General features: G+C 42.1%; 1 protein-coding gene across 1 annotated transcript in view; it reads left to right on the forward strand.

Annotated features, from left to right (window-relative positions):
• The window catches only part of LOC137623469 (uncharacterized), an 802,186-nt gene that overhangs the window by 635,777 nt on the left and 153,909 nt on the right, over positions 1 to 12,500 (forward strand). Inside the window, 1 exon segment of the mRNA XM_068354607.1 lies at positions 4,856 to 4,986. Coding sequence (XP_068210708.1) covers positions 4,856 to 4,986 — 131 coding nt within the window.

Consider the following 12,500-nt stretch of genomic DNA (forward strand, 5'->3'; position numbering starts at 1 on the left):
TTAATTGTGATGAGACTGGGTTATTTTGGAAGAAAATGCCAGCCAATACGTACATTACCAAGGACGAGACGAAGATGCCAGGTCACAAGCCAATGAAAGATAGGCTAACATTGTTGCTGTGTGCAAATGCAAGTGGCGATTGCAAGATCAAACCCTTGTTAGTGTACCACTCGGACAACCCCCGGGTGTTCAAACGAAATAATATTTGTAAAAGTGCACTACCAGTTATGTGGCGCTCGAACACTAAATCTTGGGTCACAAGACAATTCTTTACTGAGTGGATAAACGAAGTGTTTGCCCCCCAGGTTAAGGCTTACCTCATTGAAAAGAGCTTGCCAATGAAATGTCTTCTGGTTATGGACAATGCTCCTGCACATCCTCCAGGTCTCGAGGATGACTTGAAAGAAGAATACAGCTTTATCAAAATCAAATTCTTGCCCCCCAATACTACTCCCATACTCCAGCCCATGGACCAACAGGTCATTTCAAACTTCAAAAAACTCTATACCAAGGCCCTTTTCAGAAAGTGTTTTGAAGTGACCAGTGACACGAAGTTGACCCTAAAGGAATTCTGGAAGGAACACTTCAGCATCCTCAACTCTGTTAACATGATTGACCAAGCTTGGCGAGGTGTGACCTATAGGACATTGAACTCTGCCTGGCGTAAGCTGTGGCCATCATGTGTCACAGAGAGGGAGTTTGAAGGTTTCCAACCAGAGGCGGGTCCAAGCACTGCTACCCCTGTAATTTCTGATGACACTGATGTCGTTGAGGAAATTGTTGTCATGGGCAGGAGTTTGGGGCTTGAGGTCGACAAGGATGATATTGATGAGCTTGTAGAAAGCCATTCTACCGAGTTGACTGTGGAGGAATTGTTGCACCTGCAACAACAACAGCAGCAGGATCTGATTGTGGAGCAGGAATCTTCAGAAGAGGATGAGGTAAGGGAGGATGTTCCAAGTTCTCTCATCAATGAAATTTGTTCCAAGTGGGCAGATGTGCAGGCTTTTGCTGAAAAATACCACCCAGAAATTGCAGTAGCAAACCGGGCAGTGCATATGTTTAATGATAGTGTCATGTATCATTTTCGAAGAATACTGCAGAGGAGGAAGAAACAATTAACAATAGACCAGTTTTTCACAAAAGAAAAGAAAGCTGCTACATCAAAGCCTGTTTCTCCTCCAAAGAAGAGACAAAGAAGAGAAGAAACCCCTGAAATAGATCTGCCCACCCTTTCATTGGAGAGAGAAACAACTCCTGAAGGAGAACTACCCCGCCACATCATGGAAGGGGACTCTCCTTCCAAGCAGTAACCTCCCCCTTCCATCCTCTCCACATCCATCCCTGTATGCCATCGAACCGCTGCTCAAAGGTATGTTCACTACAGTACAGAAAATGGTTTAAAATTGTTTTATTTTAGTACAGTAAATGGTTTAAAATTGTTTTATAGGATTTTCTGACCAATTTCATACACATTTAGATAATTATTGTTGTTTAGGTACACGTTTTATTAATATTTTGGGCCTGTTCGAGTGCTTGGGAACGGAATAGAATATATACCATTATTTCTTATGGGGAAAAAAAATTCGGTACTCGAACAAATCGGAGGTCGAACACGGATCTCGAACGGATTATGGTCGAGTACCGAGGTATCACTTTTATATATATATATATATATATATATATATATATATATATATATATATATATATATATATATATATATATGTGTGTGTGTGTGTGTGTGTGTATTTATAAGTGTTTGTGTGTATACGTTATGGTGTTATGTGCATAAACACTCACACACACACACATAATATATATATATATATATATATATATATATATATATACATATATATATATATATATATATATATATATATATATATTATATATATATATAGTATATATATACATATACATATACTTTGTGTATGTATGTATGTATATATATATATGTATATATATATATATATAAATATATATATATATATATATATATATATATATTTATATATATATATATATATATATATATATATATAATATATATATATATATATATATATATATATATATATATATATATATACAGTATATATACATATACTGTGTGTATGTATGTATATATGTATATATACATATATATATATATATATATATATATATATATATATATATATATATATATATGTATAATATTTATATGTACGCAGATGTGTGCAAGATGAAGTCATTGCACAGAGGGCATTCTGAATAGAACTAATTTTGCTCTTGCTATTACTAAGATTATCCAAATAATAAAACAAAATCCCCTAGTCTTTGTACAGCTGGCTTCTTTTATTCCGGTACACATCACTGGAAGCTAAGGAGACGTCAGCGTATCGGAATTAATGCAGCCAACTGTACTAGCAGTATATCTGAATGTATCTATGTAGAATTTCCAAAGACCTATGAGCTAGCCATCGATGGTTCTACATAATTCTAAATATAATATGACGAAAAATTAGTCGCTTATTAGTATGACTATTATAATTGATAACATCCAATAAGGTCTTTAAAAAAGATGCTGCAACACTGCGTTAAGGGTGAAACAATAGTAAAGGAAGCATATCAAAATTTAAACAACAAAAGAGCAATATTAATCTCTTTTGAAACTAGAAAAGCACCCCGAGAGTGCAGACCTACGCACGGCAGCTTATTTTTCGAACTAGCTTGGCTTTCCCAGAATCAATTTAGACCGTAGACATTTTTGAAGTTTGTGAGACAACTATGTGTTAACTTCGGTTAAAGTTAGGGTTAATTCAGTCCATCTTTTGCTTGACCTTCACCTTTGACCTAGGACTTTCAAAATTGAATCACTTCCACGTCTCAACATAACAATTGATTTCTGGAAGTTTCACTACTTTACAAGTAAAATTGTGGCCAGGAAGTTGTTCACTAACAAATAAACAGACAAACGGACAAACGGGTGAAACATAACCGCCTCCCAACTTCGTTGGCTGAAGTAATAAAAATATCAAAATTAACAGACAAAAGAAAGCGTGTTTCGTCTGGTCAGGGAACTCAAAATTATAACATCCCAAGATGTAATAAGCCTTCGACAATAGCAATATATCTGCGGGAACAAATTAAGTAAAAAAAAATCTTGAAACTACGACAGTAATCGTCCCAACCACTGCTACCCTTATTAGTATAAATATCTAAGGTGTCTGTTATCATGACAATCTCAAATTAGCAACTATTGATGGATTAGAACCATTTTTTGGGTGAAATGCCGTGTATATTTTTCAGGAGCCTTCATTTGTGGCCAACAGCAATAATTTTGATGATCCTCCAAGATGAAAAAATAAATAAAAAAAATAACCTCTACGCCCTCTTGCGAATTGCTCAAGCCACCGGGAGTCACATAGGTTTACTAAACCCATATTCCCAACAGTAGTCACATATTCAATGAAAAAGAAATACATAGCAGCAAATAAAACTATCTCTTAAAATGAAGGTAACAATATTATTAATGATATATTTTTTCCACAAATATAGCTTGAATACACAGTTGCAAAACTAAATAAAAACAGAAAAGATTAAAACAAAAATCTTCAGTAGAAAAGTGGGATTAAAATAAACTCCTCTTAGAAGTCAATATGCGTAACTTTTCGAGATTCAAGATAAAACGATATTTATGTTGATTGCCAGTGGGGTCACCAGGGTAAATAGATTAAGCAGTCCATGGCGTTATTTTATGATCCTGCCATGAATAAGTATCTAAGATTTCTCCATGTAGGAGGGTAGTGCCGCCAGTGCACATCACGCAATGCCCCAAAGCCATTACTAAAGGGTCTTTGCCACGCTGCACCACTTTCTAGCTTTCCACCTTATTTTCTATGCCTTTCTTCCATCTGCTTGTCAAACTTCATTGTAGTCTTACCTTTAAAGAGTAACTGTGGTGTTTTCTCCGTCCTGAGTGGGCTCCCTAGGCCCAACAACGAGTATGTGACTCAAATTCCATACATTCATTCTTCCATCTATGATTTATGAAAAATTTAGATATTGTTCGTAATTGATGCATCATCTTTAACATAAATATAACCTTACAAAGAAAAATTACATGGTGCATATCAAAATCTGCACGGTTAACAAATTTCCATAACTATCAGACTAATTGTTAAAACAATTCCACTTTGATCGGCTATATTTTGCTGATTACTCTATTGGTTTCATATTTGAAAATTAAGCTAAAAATACCTTTCTCCGTAAATTGAATTCTCTACGCAATGGTATTCATTATCGTTGTTGAAATTAATGACTCCCTATTTTACGTTCGAAAATAAATCTCGTATGGTTTATGTGCATAACAGCTGTTCCACTAGATTGCTATTCAAATGAAATGGCTTCATGTGATCATATTAACCATAAGATTTCATATTAAAGTAATGAAGCCCCTGTTCTATTAAGTAGAACTAACTTTTCACATTAAACGCTAAGCATTCGGATATTGATTCCTTATTGCCATTTCAACTGGAACGCCGTTCCGCATTGCCCTTTGACAAAGAAAATCATATAAATGGAAAGACAAGGAGCTCATTCAAACTTGTTTTTAAAGAGACTGTACACAACTTTCTTTCACTGGCAGCACAACATTTACATTCAAAACAAAAAAGCACAAAACCAAACACACCAAAAAATATATTTAAAATAAGAAGCACAAAACTGAAAACAAAACAATCAGGTTAGATTTGATCAGACATTATTTTTAAATATTTCTAAGCTATTTCATTTTTGAAATAAAATTAAATTCGAATGCTACATTTACGTTTACTAAATTGTCAATAAATTATTATCTTTAAAACAGATGTTCCAAAAGTCGAGCTACTGATGGGATTGGGCCTCAGTCCGAAGTCAGTGAAGGAAGGGACTGATATTTTCTTCGAGTGTCGTGTTGAGGCGAATCCCAAGCATTATAAGATCACTTGGGTACACGAGGTGAGTTTTCTTTACTTATCGTTTTTTTCTTTACTCTCTCTTCGACTTAACATTCTTCCAAATAGCTTTCTTAGCAAGCTAAACTTTGCACAAAATGTCTGCACGAAAGACTATCTACAGATTGGAAAATATATCATTATTAAAAATTACACAAAAAATATATACAAACACACACACACATATATATATATATATATATATATATATATATATATATATATATATATATATATATATATATATACATATATATATATATATATATATATATATATATATATATATATATATATATATATATATATATATATACATACATACATACAAAACACCTGAAGCAAGGCTCAAAATCTTAACATGTAGCCTTAAATACCACTTAATACTGAATTCACTTTGCCTTAGGAATAAATCATTCTAAAATGAAAGTTAGAATACATCTAAGCCATTCAGGATTCAAGCCTATAATTAGGTTTGATGAAATGATGACGATGATTTATAATTTCATTCATGAAGTGATGAGTCAGTGTTATAACTGCATCAAGCCCAAAGTGATGAGGTCAGTCCCTGGCCAGATCGCTTGAACTTCTATAAATCCCTCTTGAGAAATATATGTACATATATCAACAAATAGATTATATATATATATATATATATATATATTTTTGGGCTCAAGCCATGTCGTCCTGATGGAAGTTCCTATAGGGTAGCTTCCTAGGGTATATTACAACTACGGCGATATTCCCAGAGAATTTACCTTAAGGTACCAGAATTCTAACTCCTGGAGCGAGTATCCCTCGTGAAAGGGATATCGCGACATATCAGAGGACGTATTCTAGACACGTCACATGGCAATCTACTACCTAAATAGAGATTCGTCTCGTAGGAGGGAGATTGACGAGATACGAATTCGGGAAGAAAAATGGGGGAGCCGCTCCCAAGGCCTCCCAATCCCCCGATTCGTATGCGTGCCTGGCGCCAATCCTGGCGCCATCTGTATTCCTTTTTGCGTAGCTTAACAACTCGGTGTTTTTTCCTGTTTTTCTCGCAAATCTTGGATTTATTCAGCTTTTCATGGCTTCTCCGTCTTCGTTGGCCTCGGATAAGTTGAGTATAGTGTCTGTTATGTATAAATGTAGGCTCTTGGTAAAATTTTGAGTGATTAATAGGATTAATCTTTGATACAAGAGCCGTAGCCTACCAGAGGTGTCCTGGACACTGTCACTCGCTAGGTATAAATTAGTTAGTCAGAGTGACATTCCTGGTTGTTTTGCTTAATAAATTTTAGCTATTTAGCGTTACATAGGATTTCCTTTCGTGCTTAGTATTATTTGGCGAAGTATTCGCCATTCTGGCCTACGCTAGGCCATGTAGCCTAGTCGTTTGGTCCTAGTACTTAATGCATGATTTTGGTTTTTCCGAGTGTAATTAAAGTTTATTAAAGCTTTAGGCTATTTTTTATACATTTTAGACTGTGTGGAATATTTCCAAGATTGTATACGTGAGAGTTTCGGTGAATTAGGTAATCGATTCTCTTGGTGCCTAGGTTAATTGCTTATGGAGCCTTAGTATACTTTATTATTCTCCCCGGTTGCTTTCTTTTCTTCGGAGAAGGTATGCAATCCCTTTCCCTCTGTTTAAGCCTTGGGCTTATCCCTAAGTGGTTTTTTCCGAATTTATTTTCGATAAACTATACTAGGGTGTTACTGTACCTTCCTGTTCCAGCAGAGTCTGGTTCAAAGAGGGACAGAACAACAGAGTTTTTTAGTCTGGTCCGTGTTGTCTGGCTTGGGGCAGAGTTCCCCTCGCTGACCTAACACTTTTAAAGGGAGCTTAGCTCCCTTAGGTCACTATCGAAGGTTTCTGTAGTATGATTCCTCCCTTTGTGATCGACCAGACTAAAGTCCTGTTGCTGTTCTTGGGGAGGATAAAATCTTCCCTTGGGAATAGCAACGCCTTCCTTGCTTTGGTGCTTTGGAAGCTGGCAAGTATTGCTGGCCCTTTCCCTTAGATCTCCCTTAGGCTAAGACAGAGTTCTTGGCTGCGGGTGATCTGTCACTAAAGCAAGGTTGGCAGGACCCTTTTGTCCCTTCCCCCTCTATCTCCGTAATGGCCTTGCCATTACTGTACTGTACCCTGCCGGCCGGCAGAGCTGGCCGGCAGGGGTATTACTGTACTGTACGTCATTCTACTTCTGGACCTAGTATAGGTTGGGATGTGGAATTGACTAAGGCCATTGCCGGCCGGCTGAGATGCTGGCCGGCAAGGGTCTTATGTTTTCGAGTGCTGCCCGGACCTCTCTTGGTCCCTCATCCATGCCTGCCGACAGAGCCGGACGGCATTGGTCAAGGAAGCCTGAATTAAGTTTCTCCCCCTTCCTTATATGCACTCTTTCGGTTGCCGGGCTTGGGGGGTTGTGTACACTCCTATCCCGGCATCCATTCTATTTTCTTCTAGTGCTGTACCTGTCCCGGCAGCCGGCCTATGAGGCCGGCTGCCGGCCTGTGAGGCCGGCAGCCGGGCAGGGGTAGTCTTCTGGTTCTTTTGCTGCCGGCTGGCATCGGTCTTGGACCTTTGCCGGCCGGCTTATGTCAGTCCTTGTCTGCCGGCCACCAAGAGTGTGGCCGGCAGCTAGGTACTACCTTGTGTAGTTACTGGCCGGCAGTCATTGCCGGCCAACACTGGCTGTTGCTGGCCGGCAGCTACTGCCGCCGGCACAGGCATTTGAACCAGAAGGCTGCCGCCCTATAGCTGTTAAGTAGTATACTTTAAAGCTAATTGTGGTGTGTGCCGGCCGGCAAAGGCAGGCCGGCACACATCCTCCTATACTGTACTAGTATTCTTCTGTATAGCATATACAGTAAGAAGAAAACTATAGTAAAAGTTTAGGTACAGCACTGTATCTTCTAACACTATTGTGTTTTCTTGCACAGCCCTTTGCTGTTGCCCTCAGACAGGAAGCAGAGTCTTCCCCGTCTATTATCCAGGATTTTAAAATCATTGCCTAGGTGTGAGCTCCACCTGTTTCCTCTGGAAACCTTGCATTGGTTACTCTAGTAGAGATAAACCAATTTTGATTTTATTATCTGGAAAGCTGCAACAATGGGTTGTGAGGGAAACACAAGTATGTGTCTTTCCTTTATGAATTGTTATGCTATACTATGCATATCCAGTGATACATAGTTCACTTGATACTCATGGAAATTTTTTCTCTTTACAGGAGGACCCTCCGAAGTGCGGAAATGTTTTCTGCAATGTCCGTAGCAGGAACCTCTGCGGACATGAGTGTTGTAGGAGACACGCAGCATGCGCTGTCTCCAAGGATGATCTCCAGTATTGGGACCCTCAGGTATGTACTGTATGCACTAACCTGATTACTGAGGCTTTTGATTCCCCTAGAACGACGGAATCAAGGGATATAGCTAGGGAAAAGCTCCGTACTTGGGTAAGGGGCTTCAAGAAGAACACCTCTGGCCCTTATCTTCCTAGTGAGAAGATGAGGGCGTATCTTTTTCCCCAGGCATCAGCTGAAGCAGTGATTCCCCAGCCTCAAGAGGAGATCCCCCAAGACCTAGTCCAGGTGGACGAGGAAGTCGCAGATGCGATGCAAGACATCCAGTTGTGTGACAGGATGTCTGATGTGGACGAAGGTTTGGAAGAAGACCTCCTGGCAGAAGGTCAGGATCAAGTTCAAACCCCCGGATGTCGCAGAGGATGGGGTCGACGAGGTGTCGGCTACTCCGGTTCAGATGCCGGAGCCCATCCCCTCAACATCCGCTGGTCTCCCAGTAGAACTGGGACAGGCCCTCTCTTCGATTGTTGGAATGATCCAACAAATGCAGAAGGAGAATCAGGAGAAGGCGGCTGCAATGGAACTGCGTATGCAGTCCCTAGCAGAATCACATGGGCCCCGGAAAAAGCTCAATGTGAAAGACCTTCCCATATGCTCAGATGCTAACCCATGGAGGTATGCTGAGCACATGCCAATGACGACTGGTAAGATCGTCATTTCGGATAAGCTGGGTTCAGTTCTCCTAGAGGAAGTAGAATTCTGGCCCAGCAAGGCATCATATCCGGACTGCTATGTCCGGCTGAGAAAAGAACCAGCTTCAAGGGAGGAGACAGAGCCGAAAGAGGTCATTATTATGGACCATGCTAAGGCTCAAGCCCTACTTTCATCCTCGATGAAAGAGAGGGGCTTCTCGAATTCGAAGGTAGCAGCATTGAGCAAGAAGCTCCCTTCTTTTGTGTCCTCTTCTGATAGAGCCTTCCCCTTTTTACAAAAAGGGTTTGCGGCTGTCCTAAAGGCAATCGAGGCCGGCAAGCCTTGCCCCTCCCTGGAGGAGTGTAAACCCTTGTCGCTGGCTCTGCCTATGGACCACAAGGACTGGAAGGATGTCCATCTGACATTCTCAGTGGGAAAGTTGGAGGCTGATATTGCCGGACGGCAATTCGGCGAGGACCTCCCCAAGTTGTCCGAATTTCTTTTACGAAGAGAGTTCGAGACAAAAGAAAGACTGGCTGCCTCAATGTCTCATCAGACTACTCTTGAGACGATGGCAAGTGACCCTAAGGTCCATGAAATGTTCATGGTTGTGGCTAAGTCTCACCTAGCCACAGTGACGAAGGACCTTTATGGCTTCGTCAAGGCAAGGAGAGCTTGCAGGGAGTTCGTGTTCACCGGGGCTTCGGTGAGACACGAGCCAAGGAAGTTAATATCCTCCAACATTTGGGGAAAAGACCTTTTCCCTACCGATGTGGTCAAAGAGGTTGTTGATAAGGCCGCCGTGGAGAATAGAAACCTTCTCCAGAAGTGGGGCCTGGCTATCAAAAGAAAATCTTCCCCGGATGAGGGTCCTCAACCAAAGAGGAAGAATATGAGGACTAGGCTACCATCTCGGCCAGCCAAGCCTTATAGACAGCAACAGCAACTGCAATTGCCTTTGCCTCCAGTGCCCCAGATGGTGGCACAAACCCCGACTACTTTTCAGTGGGTACCCCAGGCTGTGCCAGGTCAGTCAACCACATTCACCCCAACGTTCGAAGGACAGTCTTCTTCCTTTCGTGCAAAGCCTAGAGGAGCAGCCAGAGGCTCGTCTAGGCGCCCCTCAAGGGGAAGGGGATTCAGAGGTGGTCGTGGTCAAGGAGGCAAGACCTCAGGACGGCAGTCCAAGTGAAACGATACCGGTAGGAGGGAGACTAATGAAATTTTGGGATCGCTGGACCTTCGATCCCTGGGCCCAAAGCCTACTCAAGAATGGACTGGGTTGGAGCTGGTACAGCACTCCACCCCCATGCCTTCGGTTTTTCCAACACTCCACCCCCATTTTGGAGGAGTACGTTCAAGAACTGTTGGAGAAAAATGTGATCCGAAAGGTGAAGTCCATCAAATTCCAAGGGAGGCTGTTTTGTGTTCCCAAGAAAGACTCGGAAAAGCTCAGAGTCATTCTGGACTTGTCACCACTCAACAAGTTCATAGTGAATTGCAAATTCAAGATGCTAACACTGCAACACATAAGGACCTTACTGCCCAAGAGGGCATACTCAGTCTCTATAGACTTGTCAGACGCCTATTGGCACATCCCAATCAGCCGTCGACTCTCCCCCTACCTAGGGTTCAGGCTACAACGGAAACTGTACGCCTTCAGAGCCATGCCATTCGGGCTAAACATAGCCCCAAGGATTTTCACGAAGCTTGCGAGCGCAGCTCTCAAACAATTACGCCTAAAGGGAATTCAGGTAGTAGCCTACCTGGACGACTGGCTGGTGTGGGCAGCATCCGAGACCGAATGCTTACAAGCTTCCAGTCAGGTGATCCAGTTCCTAGAGTACCTAGGCTTCAAGATCAACAAGAAAAAGTCTCGACTTTCTCCATCCCAAAAGTTCCAGTGGCTGGGAATCCACTGGGACCTTTTGTCACACAGTTTCTCCATCCCAATGAAGAAAAGGAAGGAGATAGCGGGCTCTGTCAAGAGACTTCTAGATTCCAAAAGGATATCAAGACGCGAACAGGAGAGGGTACTAGGCTCTCTCCAGTTTGCTTCAGTGACAGACCCAGTGCTAAGAGCACAGCTAAAGGATGCAACCGGAGTTTGGAGAAGGTATGCATCAAACGCGCGAAGAGACCTGAGAAGACCAGTGCCGCCTCGGCTACGTACTCTTCTCAGACCTTGGTCCCAAGCCAGACATCTAAAGAAGTCGGTTCTTCTTCAGCCACCTCCCCCGTCGATGACGATTCACTCAGACGCCTCAAAGGAGGGATGGGGAGGTCACTCTCATCGGAAAAAAGTCCAGGGGACTTGGTCCAAGCTATTCAGGACCTTTCATATAAACTTTCTAGAAGCTATGGCAGTGCTCCTTACCTTAAAGAAAGTCTCCCTGCGTCACTCGATCCACATAAGATTGGTGACAGACAGCGAGGTGGTTGTGAGATGTTTGAATCGACAAGGGTCGAGGTCACCACCTCTCAACCAAGTGATGTTAGCCATTTTCCGATTGGCAGAAAAGAAGAAGTGGTACCTGTCGGCAGTTCACCTTCAAGGAGTCCGCAATGTGACAGCGGACGCTCTATCCAGGTTCACACCGATAGAGTCGGAATGGTCCTTAGACGCAGGATCATTTTCCTTCATTCTGAATCAAGTCCCAGAACTGCAAATAGACCTCTTTGCGACGAAAGACAACAAGAAGTTGCCCCTGTACGTGTCCCCGTACGAGGACCCCTTAGCGGAAGCAGTGGACGCAATGTCCCTCGACTGGAACAGGTGGTCCAGGATTTATCTGTTCCCTCCTCACAACCTTCTGTTGAGGGTCCTCAACAAACTGAGATCCTTCAAGGGGGGTAGCGGCAATAGTGGCCCACTAGTGGGCGAACAGTATGTGGTTCCCCTTGGCGTTGGAACTACAGATGAAGTTCGTGCCGCTACCACATCCAGATCTGACCCAGCGAGTCCAGAAGTCGACTGTCTGCGCTTCATTACAGAAAACCCAGACCCTGCAGCTCATGATTTTCTCGCCCTAGCGGTGAGAAAGCGTTTCGGGATTTCGAGAGCTAGCATAGACTTCCTAGAGGAATACAAGTGCAAATCGACTAGAAGGCAATATGAGTCATCTTGGAGAAAGTGGGTGGCCTTTGTAAAGGCAAAGAATCCGCAGGAGATCTCAACAGACTTCTGCTTATCTTTCTTCATCCACCTCCATGGCCAAGGATTGGCAGCTAACACGATTTCAGTATGTAAATCGGCTTTGATGAGACCCATTTTATTTGCCTTCCAGATCGACCTAGGTAACGAGATCTTTAATAAAGTTCCGAAAGCCTGCGCTAGGCTCAGACCTTCAGCACCTCCAAAGCCCATTTCATGGTCTTTAGACAAAGTTCTTCATTTCGCCTCCCTGTTGAGCAATGAAGAATGTGCGTTAAAGGATTTAACGCAAAAAGTTATTTTCCTATTTGCACTCGCGTCCGGGGCCAGGGTTAGTGAGATCGTAGCCCTCTCGAGAGAGGCAGGTCGTGTTCAGTT

This window comes from Palaemon carinicauda, chromosome 1, assembly GCF_036898095.1.
Source record: "Palaemon carinicauda isolate YSFRI2023 chromosome 1, ASM3689809v2, whole genome shotgun sequence".
Lineage (NCBI taxonomy): Eukaryota > Metazoa > Arthropoda > Malacostraca > Decapoda > Palaemonidae > Palaemon > Palaemon carinicauda.